This window comes from Anguilla rostrata, chromosome 8 (genome assembly GCF_018555375.3).
Source record: "Anguilla rostrata isolate EN2019 chromosome 8, ASM1855537v3, whole genome shotgun sequence".
NCBI lineage: Eukaryota > Metazoa > Chordata > Actinopteri > Anguilliformes > Anguillidae > Anguilla > Anguilla rostrata.
In genome coordinates, this window is record NC_057940.1 from 21472145 (window position 1) to 21489897 (window position 17753).

Here is a 17753-nt window from a genome sequence, read left to right on the forward strand (position 1 = left end):
CCCACTCTGTCCCGCCTCCCCCACCTTTTGATTGGCAGGAGAAGTGCGCTGTTGATTCTATGGTATCTGCATGTTTATCACATTTATGACTGCGTGCCACTGACATAAATGAAACCAATTAATGTCCATTCAGCAGGATGTTACACGTCCAGAGCTCTACTAAAACCGGCTGAAAAAAATCTATTGACCAATTCATTAAAGCTCTGGTAACAGCAGACTGCGGGAGATGGTCATTATGGCGCAAATGTCCATATTAGCGTCTTTAAAAGAGCGCATTAGTTTGGGGACTTAGTGCAGTGGGTGATTAAACTCTACAGTCTTCCTTCCCCTTCAGAGAGAAAGGGAATGAGGAGGAACGTAGAGACCAACAGAGAGACAGAGGGAGGGAGAGAGACACAGCGACATGGGGAGTGAGGGATCATGAGAGAGGAAAATGGATAGAAGGGAGATAAGTAGAGAGGGAGACAGAAAAGAAGGAGAGGAAGGATGGAAAGAGGGAAAGATGGGTGGTAAAGAAAGAGGAAGACATGGAAAGAGATAGGAGGGAGGGAGATGGACAGAAATGGTGAAAGAGAGGGACAAGGAGACAGAAGGAAAGAGATGGAGTTAGAATGAAAGAGCTTGATGATAAATAGGGTGATGGAGTGGGAAACAAAGGGAGAGAGAGAACGACTGAGAGAAAAAGGGAGAGAAGAGAGCAGGAGAGAGGAATAAAACTAGAGAGGATAGAGAGATGGAAAGGGAAGGATAGGGAGAGATGGAGACAGAGGGACAGCATGTGTGCGAGAGAGAGTCAGAGAGTGTGTGAATGTTTGTGTGTGAGAGAGTGAGTGTGTGAAAGAGGGAGGGAGATAGTGTGTGAGTGTGTGTGTGAGTGGGAGAGAGAGAGAGTCAGAGAGAGTGTGTGAATGTTTATGTGTGACAGAGTGAGTGTGTGAAAGAGGGAGAGAGATAGTGTGTGAGTGTGTGTGTGAGTGGGAGAGACAGAGAGACAGAGAGAGAGAGAGAGAGAGAGAGATCCCGAGCAGGCGGGGTGCTGTCGTTCTGCAGCCGAGTGTTTAAGAGGCATTAGTGGCACAGTGGGGATGTGACAGAGATGGATGTCCGAGGCAGCCCGGTCGCCGCCGCCGTGCGGCGAGCGCCATAATAAATACAAGCCAGCGTGGCATCGGGCCTCCGCGGGCACGCAGAGCCGTGCCGCCATTACCGCCGATGGCCGGCGAGAGGCCTGGCCCTCTGGCCGTCGGCTCGCCCATCATAAAACGCCTTCATAAATCCTCTTCATAAAGCCTTTTTTTTTCCTGGAGACTGAACTGCGCTGCTTCTAATGAGATCATTCACACACGCTTTGTGAAACACATTTGAACTTATCAGGCAATAAAGACAGCAGAAGATGCGGTTAAACACCATGAAGTATCAGTGTGGTTTTGGCACTAGTTTAAAAAATATTATATAATCTTCCCACTCTTAAGGGAGAAAATAACCCTTTATCAACAGCCCAGTTTTAACGGAAGCCACTGATTTTCTCCACTGAAAGAGAAATTCATTTAAAATGAATTCAAATTCAATTGTTTGGTCTTTTCAAAGACAATATCTTGTGTTGGGCTTGATCCAAGAACACAACCATCTAACTTGTACTGGGCAGCTAATTGTCAATATTTAATTTTAAAAAAAAAAGAAAAATTATTTTCAAACAGCCAAGCAAGTCACGTTGGCTGAGAAGCTTCACTCAGCCTCTGTCAAACCTCTGAGGCCCTGTTTCAAAATGTTCAATGTATTTTTTTTTCTAAAAGATCCACATTTATTACAGAAATAGAACACAGTGTTCTGTAGGTCCATTTTAGTATTTTGCAGAGAAAAATGAAAAAAGAAAATAAAACTGCACAACATATGCCACGTTGGTACCCCAGAGCAAATGGGTGGCAGTAAGAGGAAGTCAGTCAGGAGGCTCTTGTGTAAACTATGGCGGTAGGTCAGTAGGGAGACTCATATGTAAAATAGGGTGGTAAGTCAGTAAGAGACTCACATGTAAAACTAGGATGGCAGGTCAGTAAAAGGCTCATGTGTAAACTAGGGTGAAAATCAGAAAGAGACTTGATGTAACAGGGGTAGTATATCAGTAAAACTCACAGTAAACTAGGGTGGTAGGTCAGTAAGAGACTCAGTTAACTGTGTATATACATGGTAACTGGGTGGTAGGTCAGTAGAATAATGTAAACTAGGGTGGTAGGTCAGTAAGAGACTCAGTGTAAACTAGGGTGGTAGGTCAGTAGAGACTCACGTGTAAACTAGGTGTAGGTCAGTAAGAGACTACATGTAAACTAGGGTGGTAGGTCAGTAAGACTCCGTGTAAACTAGAGGGGTAGGTCGTAGATACTCACATGTAACTAGGTTTGGTCGAAGTTCCGGTACATGGTGGAGGCTAAGAACTCACATGTAAACTAGGGTGGTAGGTCAGTAAGATACTCACATGTAAACTAGGGTGGTAGGTCAGTAAGATACTCACATGTAAACTAGGGTGGTAGGTCAGTAAGAGACTCACATGTAAACTAGGGTGGTAGGTCAGTAAGAGACTCACGTGTAAACTAGGGTGGTAGGTCAGTAAGAGACTCACGTGTAAACTAGGGTGGTAGGTCAGTAAGAGACTCACGTGTAAACTAGGGTGGTAGGTCAGTAAGAGACTCACGTGTAAACTAGGGTGGTAGGTCAGTAAGAGACTCACGTGTAAACTAGAGGGGTAGGTCAGTACGATACTCACATGTAAACTAGGGTGGTTGGTCAGTAAGATACTCACATGTAAACTAGGGTGGTAGGTCAGTAAGATACTCACATGTAAACTAGGGTGGTAGGTCAGTAAGATACTCACATGTAAACTAGGGTGGTAGGTCAGTAAGAGACTCACATGTAAACTAGGGTGGTAGGTCAGTAAGATACTCACATGTAAACTAGGGTGGTAGGTCAGTAAGAGACTCACGTGTAAACTAGGGTGGTAGGTCAGTAAGAGACTCACGTGTAAACTAGGGTGGTAGGTCAGTACGATACTCACGTGTAAACTAGGGTGGTAGGTCAGTAAGAGACTCACATGTAAACTAGGGTGGTGGGTCAGTAAGATACTCACATGTAAACTAGGGTGGTAGGTCAGTAAGATACTCACATGTAAACTAGGGTGGTAGGTCAGTAAGATACTCACATGTAAACTAGGGTGGTAGGTCAGAAGGCCGTTGTCACACAGGGTAACATATTTCTTCTTCCACTCCTTGTTCAGGGACTTCCCACTTCTCTTCAGCAGGATACCCTGAGAGAGGGAGAGAGAGATGTACCAAGGGTGAGTGACTGCCAGGGTCCTCATAGCTGCTCACACACTGCAGGTGAATTACCTCACCAATCGCGAATGCGGACTGCCATCACAGGCAGGCCTGGACACCAGCAACACTGGACACAGAACCACTACAGGGGGGTCAATGATTGGGCCGCCTGGGTCAACGCAGGTGAATACCTAAGCCCGTACACCAAGGAGAGGGGCAGATTCTGTTCCCTTGTGTCTCTGACAGAATGCTGCCCCCCTCTCCTCTCCTCTCCTCTCTGTGGAGGAGACCATCTCCCTTTCCCTAGCCTGAGCTACCAATGGAAAAGGGTAACGCCATGCGAAAAGTGATCCTCCATAGAGGGAGGTAGAGCTGCTACCTGAGGCCGCACACGTTCAAGACCCAATACAAAACAAAACCCTATACCCGTGTCTCAGGAGAGATGTCTGTCCTGGCACCCCTGTAACACTGCTGGAGCTGAGCTGGGCCAGCAAGGATCATTCGCTTGTGCTGAGGAAACTGGGATGTAACGCATCACCGGGATTGCAACAGATTTATATTCATTTAATTTACTGTCGCAGACATTGTGTTGGCTGAGGAACATGAATAATAAAAACTCATTAGGCATATCTTGCACTTACGCTTGTTAGGAGTTAGGCAATTTACATGTGCAGAGCGACTGTGCTTAGGCGCAGTGATAAATGTGACACTACACACAGGAAGCGATCACTAGTACATGTGTATGGCTAGAGAAGGCAAGAATTATTTTTTGATGAAAACAAAATAAATACTACAGGACGATTTGGACAGGTACACTGTTGACAGTTGCACTAAACTCGATGAATTTGAATTAACTCGATAATTTGCAATTAAATATAATTTATGTTTCCTGCATTATTGTCTAACACAGAATCTTTTTTTTCATGAATGGCTGATATGACAAAAAAAGTGAATAAAGGAAGGTGTGGTTTCTTACTTTTGCACAATACTGTACAGGATTCGATATCCCACATACATGGTTTGGTACTCTGTGGCGTGTCCAAGCCTAAGATCAGATAGGTCCTTATCCCTGTACCTTTGGAACATTAGACTAGAAGCTAATTTTAATTGTCATTGCTAATTTTAATTAAGGACACCTAATCGGTGCTGATTGCAGCTCACTTTGAGGACCTGTGGTTTTATCAGTGCTAAAATAAACCTTTTGCCTCATTAAAGGCAGTAACTGTGTAAGCAACCTGCGTCCACTGCTGTAACTGCATGGACATGAGGGCTGTGGTGAATCTCCATACCACTTCCTGGAAAGAGAGGTTCACTGAAAACGGACCTCTCTGTTTACTTGTAATAAATTACAACAATTGTCCAGTCTACGATGTCACAACTTTCACAGGCAGTCACAGAGAATGGCGAGCCACTGCCATGCATTTGGCTGCGCGTACACACAGATGTAAAAACCCACAAGGCTACACTGATTGGTTAACATTGGGTGGCTCTCAAAATAAATAAAAAAACACTGAGAAAAGGAAATGCGGATGCTTCCACTTTTATATAAAACCTTTAGGTAGTCTAATTTCACACTTTTCTTAATGCAACTGAAGTGGCAAAGTCATTGGGAAGAAGCTATTCTGGGCAGGCATGTTCTCAGAATAGAATTTACACTACTGTGAGAATCTTTGACGTCAGGAAGGCAAACGTTGACAGGATTCCAGCAGTAAACTTGCAGTGTGAGCAATTTTGTGGAGCTCAATGTGAAAAATGCAACATTACAAAAGCCCAGCTGCTTCCTGAAGCTAAACCAATTCTGACCCCCGTAGGCCTCTTCTTCCCCAGCCCCCTGAACTTCAGAAACACCCGCTCGCCTCGCCTGCCTCCTCAGATGTTTAGATTATTCTCTTATCTCCCGAGTAATCCTCCTGCAAACAATGCAGCCTTTCCACTATAAAGAGAAAGAGTACGGTCTGGGAGCTAAGTAAGATTGGGAGGGTGTCAATTAGAGGATTAGGGGAATTTTGTGCTTTTCCAGTCTTGTTGGGCAGGAGGGGTGGGATGTTTCTCATTGCCTGAGCCCTTCCTGGCAGGGATTAATCCTTATTAACACATCAGGAGCTGACCCTCCATGACCCCGGTCTCCTGGCTGCAAGCCGACAATCACCCTAATCCTGCCACGCTTCACTTTAGCCATTGGCCCCCCATGCCTGGCAAAGGAAAGGGGTGGATCTGAGCACCAAGATCACTTTTTTAACCAACTACTGGCCTACAGTCTCTACTGTACGATGTTGGTGACAGACATTTGTAGAAAGGTACATTTTTAAAGAAATGTCCCCTTAATTGCCCTTAAAAGTTAAAAGCAGGCATTTTTAAAACTCCAGATAAATTTCTAAAAGATCTTCAGTCAAGATCTGCCATCAATTTTGCATACTAATTAGTAAAAGGTGAATAAAAAATAAGTTATATGGCAATAATTAGTAAATATTAATGTAATGGCAACATTAACCATGCATCACATTTACAAGTTGACAGATTTACAGTTTTATAGATTTGTAGTACAATGTTTATTGGATCACGGTTGTTATTATTAGGGTACTGAACATGGAGGATAGCGTTAGCAACAGGCATCATACCAACGCAATATAATTCCGCTTTGTACCAATGTATTCTCATATCATCTGAAATGGTTGTCCAAAGAGTAAAAAAAGAATAAAATAAAGGCAACTTCAGCAGTAGCGTATTTGAAACTGAAAAATGTATCATATCTGAAGCTGCATGACTAACAATTTAGTAAATTAATTCATAATTTATTACATTTTAAAAATTCAGTTAAGAGCTGGAAAATTGAGGAATTTAACTAAGATTGCACAGCCCTGAAATCTCCACCCACCCTAATTTCACCCTAAGTGGCTGAAGAGAAGAGTTTCTGATCTCGATACCATTGCAAATTGCATTTAATCAATCCGCAATTAATCAAATAACTTTAAGAAAGTTTTATTGAATTCAAGAGCAACTTCCATAATTATTTTATTCAGCAGAAAATGACTGAAGTAAATCAATGGCTCCTAAGAGCCAGTTTTGGATAAGAGGCAATTTGAATTTTAAACAACATACTTAGAATTTTGTTTTGGAAGGTTCTCATTTTAGTACCATTCCATGCTTCAAAATGAGGCAGAGAATTAATTTTTTCCCGTAAATTAAGTAGCTGAGAAGCAATTAAGAAATCCCATAACAGATATTTGATATTATGACCAACTTTCCCATAGACAGTGCTTCGACTGTCATTACCGGGTCATTACAGAGAGTCATTACTAGCTGGTGAGTAAAAGCTACACTTGCATTATATTTTTGAAACACAAAAAAATAATAGGAAATTGACACAACATTTTTGTATTTCTGAAGAGTAATACTGATGTTCTCCACTACTGTACATCACTCATGACAAGAATGACTACCAAATAATTGCCATGTAATGATTTAGACGAATGAATGGATCCATTTCCCCATAAAACTGAAGCTCCTGTTATTGTAGATAAATGCTTTTATGATAACTATGAGGTAAAGTACTGAAAGACTTGAAACAGTTCTAAAGAACCTTAGGGCCTTTGATGTGTTCTGATCTATTTGATTCCATCAGGGCAGTTAAGAGTGGGTGTGGAGACAACACCACACCTAGAAATAAAAATGGAGGGGGTGGGGTCGGGGGAGTTGCAGTGGAGTACTCCGCACTGTGTGATAAGACACCCCCCCCACCCAAACTTAATCTCTATTCTACAAGGTTGAAGGGCATATCTGTGGTTTGATAAAGATACTGCAATGGGCTTTACATCAAAGAAACAAAGGGAACTGGCAAACTGGACCGAATTCAATGGTCAAGCCATAAACAGTGGGGAAGTCACTTTAACCCTTTGAAGAGTAGGTTTTTTGGAATTCCTTGGAATGTTTTTTACAAAATTCTAAGTCAGTGTTCTAGAACTCCATTGCTTTCAATTACCAGTAGTGATTGTAATACCAGAATTAAAATGGTAGGATTGTAACAGGAGGTAACATTCTAATCACATGTTTGCAATCTCACACATTAAAGAGTTAAACAGGCTGCCAATTGGCCCAACATGGGCTGAATTCTGCCGCTTCTGTCTACACACAGGTCTCAGAAATATCAGTGGAAAATCAATTAGTGCGCTCAGGTCACATGGTGACAGTCAGCCAGTGGCCTGTGCTTGTTTTACATCAAAGAACATCCTCACATGCTGCATCCCTATGGACTGTATCGCAGATCTATAAAATCGGTGGATACGTACTGTCGTTTATGTTGCCGCTATTTAAAAAATCAATACAAACACTGCAGACACTAATAAGAGCTGATCAATGTGTTTTGTTGATCCTGAAAAGACGGCCAGAAATTCCCTTTAGTTCAGAGGTACCCAAACTCGGCCACCCTGTTTACGCTGGCTTTCGTACCCAACCACAGCTGCAACCCGAGAATTTTACAAGCTGCTAATTTTTCTAAATGATTTATCCTCTTAAGCCACAGTATGTGAGAAATAGCATATGTGTGCCATGAAGAATAAATAAAAAGAAGTCAAATTTTTTTGACAGATCAAATTAAAGACTGAGGTCAATCAATTCACTCAGTTCCCCTCCCCCTCACCATGGGGTGTGGGTGGGTGTGCCCCCCCACCCCTCTAAATAACATGCATATTCCTCACACCCTCTTTGCTTCACAGAAGTGAACAAGGTCCCCGGATTTTCAGATGTGTGGATTTTCAAACTGAGGGCCGGTGTGTGGAAATGGCAGCGCAGGGACGTAAAGGCCATGTTCCACTCCCTGCAGTCAGACACAGAGCACAGAGCGTTCACACAGACAGTCTCCGCAGAGGGTGACAGGCTCCGTATTTCCCCCATTCCAGAAACATCTTCCCATCACACGGCAGGCCTGCTGGGGAGGCCCGGCTCCTGCCTCCCCTCCTCGCTGAATGACAGGCCTTTGTTCTTTGACAGAACTGTCGGGTTCTTTTTTTTTGGGGGGGGGGGGGGGGGCGGGTTACGGAGAGCAGAAACCCAAAGGCTTAGTGTCAACTGCTCTTCAGAAGTGAGTGCATTGTTTTCCTTGCTTACCATTTTTACAGAAGGGGGGACAGAGGGGTGTAATTTGCCCAGTGGGGTGTAATTATGCTCACACCAGCCCTTTGATATTGGTGATTGTGCCTGTGACTGGGCAGGTTTGGAGCAATCAGGCCCTTTCACCACGCAGCCCCCCCCCCCCCCCCCCTTCCCTAATTGGATTGTAGCAGCCCCCCCCCAGACTCCTTATCTCTCCCTTAGCTCCTACTGTACCGCCTCCCGCCACCTCCAGCCGAAATGATACGGGGAAGCGGCCTTTGAACCGCGGCGCATAATCTCAGGAGGAACAATGGAGGGGACTCGGGTTTGTTTAGGACTCGGGATCGCGACGATAAAGACTTCAGGGGGACGACCTCCGCGTCACCCCTCCTGCCAGCCCGCGTTGGTTTAAAGCTGGCCGCTAATCGAGGAATTCTCCCTCGCCCGGCGGAGATTACCGGCCGGGCGGCACGCGTTTTAATCCCGCCGGTTAGATTGCGGTTAAACAGATCGGACCCCCGCATTGAAAAGGCGAGATGGGGATCTCCATTACCCTGCACTGGACGTGACCTCTTAAGCTTCCTGGAGTTCAGAAGGCAGAGGCAGGGGTCTGACCGGATTAGGCAAACACTGCGAGTGATGGTCTAATGAGGGAGCTCTGTATGCATATGTGCTCTCTTTTTTTAACATCGGCGCTTGCAAACACACTGGTGTTGACCAAGCCTGCTTTCATCAGAGCTGCATTTGCATTTCTGTGAATGACAGAACTTGACTCGCCACCTAAAACCACAGACTCTTTTAAACAATTTAAACTGACACGTATAATAAAGGCCAAAGTATATTTGACACGGAATAGCTAACAGTAGTCTTTTTCAGTAATGTGCGTAATCGCACGGGGAAAATAATTTAGATTCACCTCTTTCACAAGGGATACAAGAAATCAAGAAAAAGTTAAGAAAAAAAAATAAAAGGAAAACAAGGTTTTTATTTCAGTGCTGCTCAAACCTGCCTAGGACTCCAAGAAGATTCTGGAGAATCCCTCTGACCTCCGATATCACTAACAATCCTTCTCCAGTGTCTCCAAAATAGCAAACAAATTGCCTGAAGCCAAGCTGATTCCTTAGTGTGATAGCAGAGTGGCCCAGTCTCCTGCTTTTGGACACATCAATGCCCCTTTTCATACCACACACATCACAATACATAGATGTATTTAAAATAACTGTCCACACTGGCGTGCACAGTTGCTATTCATTTTTAGTCAGGGAATGACTTGGATTCCATGTATTAATTTGTTTTAAGAATATAAGCTTGGTAACTAATCAAGCTGCTGTGCATTAAGTATGCAGTTTTTGGTGTTCATGTTTCCTGGGGTATGCTACATTATACCTCTTAACGGTGAGAAATGTTTAAATGGCACCTTATAACCACATTTTAAATAATCATGTTTTAAAGACTATTTCGCATCTCCATCTCCTATTTCGCATTTTTTAGGAATAGAGAACTTCTGTCACCCGGCTTGAATTGAGGGTGACCATTCCAGGGGACTGTATTCAGACGCAACAGAATATATTCTTATGGCATGGACAGGGAGACAACCATGAATTTACCAGACCATCACGATAATGATCCCTGAGCCGAGGCACACTTTAGCAATACGCTCAAAATAGTGTGTTCTGATGTCTGGATGTCACTCCAGGCAGACATAGAAACAACTTGAATAAATGGAATCAAAATATATAGTTCTCATTTGCTTCACATTGACTCCTTTTTATGGATATGAGTCAAAATACACGTTTTTTAAATTTCTTTCTGGTGCCAGGAAGCGCTCCTGTTTAGCACATTAAGATGATACAGGACAATAACTTCTCTTTTAAAAATTAATTGAATAAAAAAGAAACCTAAGGGAAGTTCTTTCTTAATAATTATTATACCCATCACTTTGTTTTGTTATCCAGGACTTACTGGCAGAAACCAACAGCTTCCTCTCCATTGCTCATATATTTATGCTACATCGCCATCTAGTGGCTAAAACTCAGACTGACTCAACTTGAAAATCTCTGTTGACATTTTGCAGTAATTATCGAAATGTAATACTTTAACAAAATAAATGTAATAATTCAATAAACTTAAATTCTAACAATTTTGCTGCAGAGGTAAATAAAACTGCATAGCTGATATGAAGGGCTATCTGGGAAATATGGAAGGCCCTGTGTGAAGTAGACAGCGAGGGGCCTTCATCATGAGGCACTACATACTTGGGCGATATGCACACACGTCTGTTTCTCCCAGGTGCGAAACACTGTAAGAAATGTGCTCATCATGTGCCCTCCACTGTTCCTGCTACGCAGCCTACCCAATGCCGATAGATAATAGATTCATTAATAGAATACTATATAAATACTAAGATTTAGACTAGCTTACAACTACCTTTATTAGGACCGAGGACATATAAAAAACAGTCATAACCCACAATGAAGAAACACAGTTTTAGCACCCACAATTGAACCAAGTAAAAGCACCAGTTGGAAAAGCACACAAGTGCCCAAATTTACAGTATTAAGTAACTACCTTGAAAGGCAAAAAATAAAAAATAGAAATCGCTGCCTCACAGGCGCGGGGTCCTGTGTGACTGCCCCATTTGTGACAGGTCTGTTGAAATGTAGAAAAAACTGAACTTCGTTTTTGCTACGATGTCTTGGTATTACGTGACAGCAACACAATCCCACACCATTTCAGCTATATTTATTCAGTTAAACAAGCAGTGAAAAGTTCAATTATCATATATGTTCATCTGTTATGTCATCATTCTTTACAGAAAACAGTCATGAAAAGGCAAGCAGAAACCTATATTCTTTTCCTGGATGGGGAAACACAATGTTTCCCTCTGCTGGTACAAAACTGTAACTACAATTTGAAGAATTATCAGGGGTTTTTTCTTCCAGCTAGATATATATATATATATATATATATATATATATATATATATATATATACACACACAATTGTGCTACAATTCAGCAAAAACTAGAACTCTAAGATAAAATGGCTGTTAATGGCTGTAACATTTTAATAGTGACATTCAATTAATTCTATTTAAATTATACTATGAGTCCACTCCATTCAACTCGATTCAACATGTTCCTGGTCAACAACAATAGGACATTTACCTACCTGTCTGTGCAAAAAGAATGCCATTTAAGAAAAATAAACAGTCAGAAAGTGACTCACCTGTTTGATTGGTATGGCCCTCCCACTGCCTATGCTGTCTGTTTTACAGTCACTGCTCTTTGCTTGCTCACTGGCTTTCCGAGACTGCAAGAAAACAAGAGAGCCAATCAGTCACTGGAACAAACGATTATAGGCAAACAGGGGTGAGCTAGGGGAGTGTGTGTGTATGTGCTTTGAATTGGGTGAGGGCATTGTTAGAAGTGGGTGTTGTGGGGGGTGGGAGAGGGATTAAATTAAACTTTGCAAATTAAAAACTTGAAAAAGCTTAAAAATCAACAAGCAAAACAGCAAAAACAAACAACAGTACACTGACGTGCAGCATAAAAAAGTCAAACCAAAAACAAAAAAAACAATTTACGAGAAACAGACACGGAACACCATCCCGACACACATTAGGACAAAACTACCCCAAAGAGTCATGACTCAGGCCTGAACCAATTGCCACCTTCACCCCCACTCCTGACAAGAGTGGGGCAGTCCGCATCAGTGGCACAACCAAGCTAACGCAGCTTAGCGTGCCCTTTTTGTACAGATACACCGACAAGTCCTTTCGAAAGTGCAGAGGGAAGTAAGAGGTTAACAGTTAGGGTAAAGAGTAAAAATGGCAGAGGGACAATCTTCCAAACATCATGGCGGCACGAAGGGTACCTAAGAAGAGGGACAAAGAAGGCAAAACAATAGCAAAACAGTTGGTTATCAAAACAAGAGCAACTGTGACCAAAAGAATAGGACAGAAATGCTACATTTGGGAATAAGAACATTCGCGATGCTGCCCAAGTGTCCGTCGCAAACACCTGAAATTCCAGTAAAAGGTTAAATGGTTAAAGGCCACAAGAAAATCCCTTCAATTTCTGGTAGCAATACACTGGTACACACAATAAAACAAACCAATTGAATTTATACAATTGTCAATTATAAAAAATAAAACAAACAAACAAACAAAAAAAGTAAATAAACAGCGACCACATGAACTGACCGGTCTTTGGTTCTCATATACGTACAACACTCACACGTGACGTAAGCGACAGAGATGGTCTCACTCGTCACATGGTGTGAAATGCCCAGTCGCAAATGGAGAGAGGTAGAGGCGATTTAAAGTAAACCCACTCTAGGATATCATTTTCAACAGTTTATTCATTTTTTTCTTTTTGTTGTTTTTTATACAGACACCATACAAATCAAATCACAGGATCACTTCCAAATATTCAACAGGTCAAACATTGCAGTTCCCCACAAAATATAGGATGGACAAGAAAGGTGATATAATTATATTTATTTATATATATTTATATTTTCATATATATATTTACGGTATATAATATATTTTCTATAGAATACCATTGTAAATAAAATACAATACATGATGTACAGCAGTCTATGAATTGGCAATCAGTAAAAGTGCTTTTGTAACAGTTTTTGACTCTTCATACCAAATTAAAATAAATAAAATAAATAGAAAATCATAAAATAACAAATATAAACTACATTCATACAAGTCAGTGCAATCCATAACCATTTATAAGACTTCATTCAGCACGCACAGTACTACCCTTGATAGCTCTCCCCTAAGCCTATGTGTTATGAAGGCCTTCATAACGTTCCTCTTGACCGATATCAAATATAAACTCTTCTGCTTCTCAGCATTCCACAACCTTTCAAGATTTGAGCTGGAAACTTAAACACAAATAAAAAAAATAAAAAATAATAATAATTAACAAAAAGGGGAAAAGGAAGAAAGAAACAAATTAAACAAATTTATAACAGCAACTTTGAACCTTTAAGTCTATGAGTCCATGTTTATGACAAAAATAAGTGATGGCATGTAAAGTGGTTGTCCATTTAGGGGTCGGAAAAGGTCCAAAGGAGATGTTATTTGAAAGAGAGCGTGGGGGTGGTGGGAGGGGGTATGGGTTTGGGAGATTCGGGGTGTGGGGGGTTGGGGGTTGGGGTGGGGGGGGTGGGGGTGGGATGTGAGAGAAGGTGGGGGGTGTTGGCAGCGGGCAGTAGCATTTCCAGCAGTGCGGAGTTCATACACTGTGCCGGACTCCAGTGCATGGTGTACAGCATTTTTAAGGGTTACCTTGAGCGTGAACCGGCCGATTCCAATTTGACTGTATTCTCTATTGAACACTGGCGGCTCTCTCTCTCTCTCTCGCTTTTTTGTCCCTCAGGGATATTATTCTTTCAGCCAGCGCGCGACTCCTGGAGCAATACCGCGTATCGCCCGGGACAGCACGAGGCACGGACCGAGCTACGCGCCTCCCCACGCCCCACCCGACTCTCCGCCTCCCCTGAGCTGGGAACAGCCCAGAGCGGAGGGAGGCTTTCACTCCGAGGGGCGAGGTACGGGTTCGGTGTTTTTTTTTTTTTCGCTTTTTGCTTTTTTGTTCACCACCGTGCTCTTCTAATTCGGAAGGAGTTGGAAAGCCCTTTTTGTTGAAGCAAGGTTGGAAACAGAAGCGCAAATCTGTAAATATTGAAAAACAGTTGGCAAACGTTAAACCATTTATGCTTTTACTTCCTGACTGGACACTAAATAAAGATCATAAAAAAGGAACGAAATAGGATGGAGACGCCACCAAGGACACTTATACATGAGGGTCACTGCAGATGAAAGGAGAGATGGGATTGGTTGGGTGGACAGGAAAGAAAATGGTGGGAAACGCCTACCCTGCCTCCCAAAACTGTGCTTTTATACATAGAAGAAAAAGTATAGCTCTGGAGACATAAAATGAAACAAAAAAAATACCATCCAATAATCTCTCTCACTGAACTTAAAACCAGCTCACTGCACTGAGGTGGTTAACAAAAACGTACAATGGAAGCTCTTGGAAAGAACCGATTTTTGCACACTACTGACATCTATTGACAGTTTCTTGTAACGACAGCCAGTGGCAGAGACGCGTTTTGATGCTCATGGTGCTGGTGAAGGACGGAGGAGGAGAGGACACAGGGTGACTAACCAGTGCCTGCCTGCAGACGCAGCGTACCCTTCCTGAATAGAGCTTTTATTGGACTTCTACTTCTTCTGAATCCAAAGAAACAGGCACCCTGATCACTGTGAAAAACACACTGCTTCACAAGTTAGGTTTGACACCGTAAGGCTCAATCGTTTCAAATTTTAATGAAGTGTCATTTTTAGGGAATGGAAGAATCTCAATGGTGCCAATTTATGGTTTTTTAAAGCAACGGGGCCCTATCAAACTAATATATACAGAAATATTTTATATATTAATATTAATTTATTGCGCGCAACTAAGCTTGGGTAGCATCTGAGCAGAAGCTTTTTTCTGTGCTGCTATGGTTTCTAATTCATTTAATTTGCGCAGTTTAAAATATTACAGTCCAAAATGCAGGCAACACATATCTGACCCAGCCAAGAACTATTCTTTTTACATTTTGATTGACTTCAGAGCTAACTGAAAGCATTTGTGGCGAGTGTGACGCGAGCTCCTGATGTGAGCTGAAAACTGGTGGCAGGGAGGGGCATTCTGGATTTGGACTAGTCAGCACTGTCATGACATTCCTTGTTCTTCTGCAAGGGATATAGACCACTTTTTAATCTGTGAGAAGCACAAATCGTTTGCTTCATAAATGCCAATCTTCAGATTAGGTTTATTTTCTGATAAAAAAGGCTGGGACTTTTAATTTTGAGACAGAGAGCTCAGCGAAAAAATTATAGCAAAACAATCCTGAAATCACTCATCTTGTGTGCTACAGAATGTTTTGGATCATTACTATTCGAAAAAAAAAAAGATGTTTTCATTTTATTAACAAGGCCACCATTTTAACAGATCTTTCAAGCAACCCACGGCATCCCCAGTCTTAATCTATGACTAAAATTTTGACCATCGGTAACTGAAGGATTCCGTTATTCTGTTCCAGTATCTGCAATGGTGAACAAGCACAGCGCTGAAAACCGCTTTGTATCAGTACTGGTCTGGCTCTCCAAAGCCACCGACCGCGAGGTGAACACGTGGTTCTGGCGACCGAATACCAGAACGTTAAAAACGCTTCACCCCTCGGGAGCTTCTGTCACAGGCCACGCGGACGGTTCGGCCACGCGGACGGTTCGGTGCGCGACGAACACAGGCGAAGCAGCCGCCCGCACTGGGAACACGGAGGCTGAGATGAAACAGAAGTTGGCTTTCATTCCGAGTGTTGTGTCTAACTCTGCTGGACGGATACGCTATCTGTCACATAGCTAATTAACACTATAAGGCCACTCCTAAACACAAACTGAGAGAAACTCTCAACTAAAAAAATGGAAATTTCCCCGAGGTGAAAAAGAAATTTCTACAAAAAGAATACAGCGTCTCAACCAAACTCACAAAAAATAAAGTATGGTTAAAGAATAACAACATGTGGGAGAACAGCGCAGATCTGGCGACTACAAACTCCTCCAGTATAGCGAAGGTCTTACAAACACAACAAGTAGGAGAGGTTGGGGCCACAACAGATTTTGAGTACCACTATCAACATCGTCTGTTGACTTGTGAGCTTCTTGTCGTTCATGTATGTACACTTCATCAGTTCAAGCAGTTCTCCGAAAGGGAAAAGCGGTTGATGAGCGAAAGGAAAAGTCTGCCATTGGTAAAAGAAAGACGGGAAAAGTCCTGCGACGAGTGCTTGGAGACAAACTTTCTTTTTCTCTTTCTCTCTCTTTTCTTTTTTTTTTTTTTTAAAGCAGCGCACCTCCTGTGCCTCGAGCAATAGTTCGCCCGGTTTTTTCCTCATGGGATAGGGAAAGGAAAGGACTCTCCGCCCAGCTCCGCCTTCTCCTCCCTTACCCCGCCCACCCCGCCCCCAGCCCCGCCCCCCCGCTGCTCCTCAGAAGGTCATTAGCTGAAACTCCCGCTCGGCCTGCCACTCCGGCACCCACACGGGATACGTGGCGTGCTTCGGCATCTCCACCACGCGCAGGGGCAGCGGCTCGTTTCTCTGGTGGGCGGGGTTAGTCACTACCTATCGGGGGGAGGGAAAAACAGGGGAACTAGCACAGAGCCGCCAACCCGCCCCAGGCGCTCGAAGCCGCCAATAAGCCCCTGATAACTCTGGGACAAGCTGGGGGGGTGGGGGTGGTGCTTTAGTGGGAAAGGGGGAGGGGAGAAGGAGCAGGGGGAGGGGCATGCACTGTCAGCTGCTGCTTCAAAAAGAGCTGTGGCTGGGTCTTGTTTCTGATTGGGTATGACGGGAGTGGTGGCGAGTGGGGAATTGCTGGGGGGTAGTCCCACCCCGTCTCTTCCCTAGTGGGGAGCCACTGTGAAGCAAAGTAGAGATCTGCTAAAAACAAGAGGGAAGGGAGGCCAAGGTTCAGACATTGGGGCAAGGGAGGGCTAATGAGAGATGAACATATAACTTACAGGTACGGGGGAAGTGTCACCGACAGACTACAATACAAGGGATTCTTGTTTTTAAAAAAATTTATTTGTCATTGCATTTTTGTTTAGTCCTTTGTTTAGAAAAAAATTAATGGTTAAGGGAAAAAAATTAAGCGCTTATTATGGGTTTCAAAATAACCCAGGCCCTCGCCACAGTATATTCTCGGAACCAGGTTTTTTTTCTCTCTCGCTTGTGGATTAGGTTGGGTTTGGCCAAAAGAGAAGCCAAAGGGTTACTTCCTTTCCGAGGCGGGAGAAGAAGGCCTTGGTTAGGTTGAGCTCTGGCTCCCTCTGGTGGAGAAAGGGAGGCTCTGCGCGCGGATGCCGCCTTCAGTAATGTGAGTGGGTGCTGCCCTGCATCAGCTGCCGCATACTTACTGTGAAGATGTTGGAGCGGCGTTTGGACTGCTTGCGAATGGGCGTGGGCGTGTTGGAAGCAGCGATGGTTTCGATGCGCATCTCCCGCTGGCTGATGCTGGGGGTGGAGGGGACGGAGGACGAATAGTCGCTGAATGCGCCCCCGCCGTTAGCCGCCTGCTGGGGGGGGGTGAAGAGAAAAGGAGAGACAGAGAGAGAGAGAGAGAGAGAGAGAGAGACAGAGAGAGAGAGAGAGAAACAGGACAGAGGGGACAAAAGCTGTCAGACACAAGACGCCAAACTCCGACCTCTCTCTGCGTTCCCTCAGGCCCTGCTGATCTCAGATCAGTGGAAACAGGAAGATTCCCCCTCTCTCTCTCTCTTATGGGCTGAA

General features: G+C 43.4%; 1 protein-coding gene across 4 annotated transcripts in view; it reads right to left on the reverse strand.

Moving 5' to 3' along the window:
* The window catches only part of agap3 (ArfGAP with GTPase domain, ankyrin repeat and PH domain 3), a 244476-nt gene that overhangs the window by 64219 nt on the left and 162504 nt on the right, over window positions 1–17753 (reverse strand). For 2 of the 4 annotated variants that reach the window (XM_064347035.1, XM_064347032.1), the window contains exons 8-10: window positions 17381–17536; window positions 11622–11705; window positions 3191–3295 (exon numbers count right to left, since the gene is read on the reverse strand). In XM_064347035.1, coding sequence (XP_064203105.1) covers window positions 3191–3295; window positions 11622–11705; window positions 17381–17536 — 345 coding nt within the window. Of the gene's footprint in view, window positions 1–3190; window positions 3296–11621; window positions 11706–17380; window positions 17540–17753 lie in introns of all 4 variants that reach the window. The other 2 variants (XM_064347033.1, XM_064347031.1) reach the window with 1 other exon arrangement.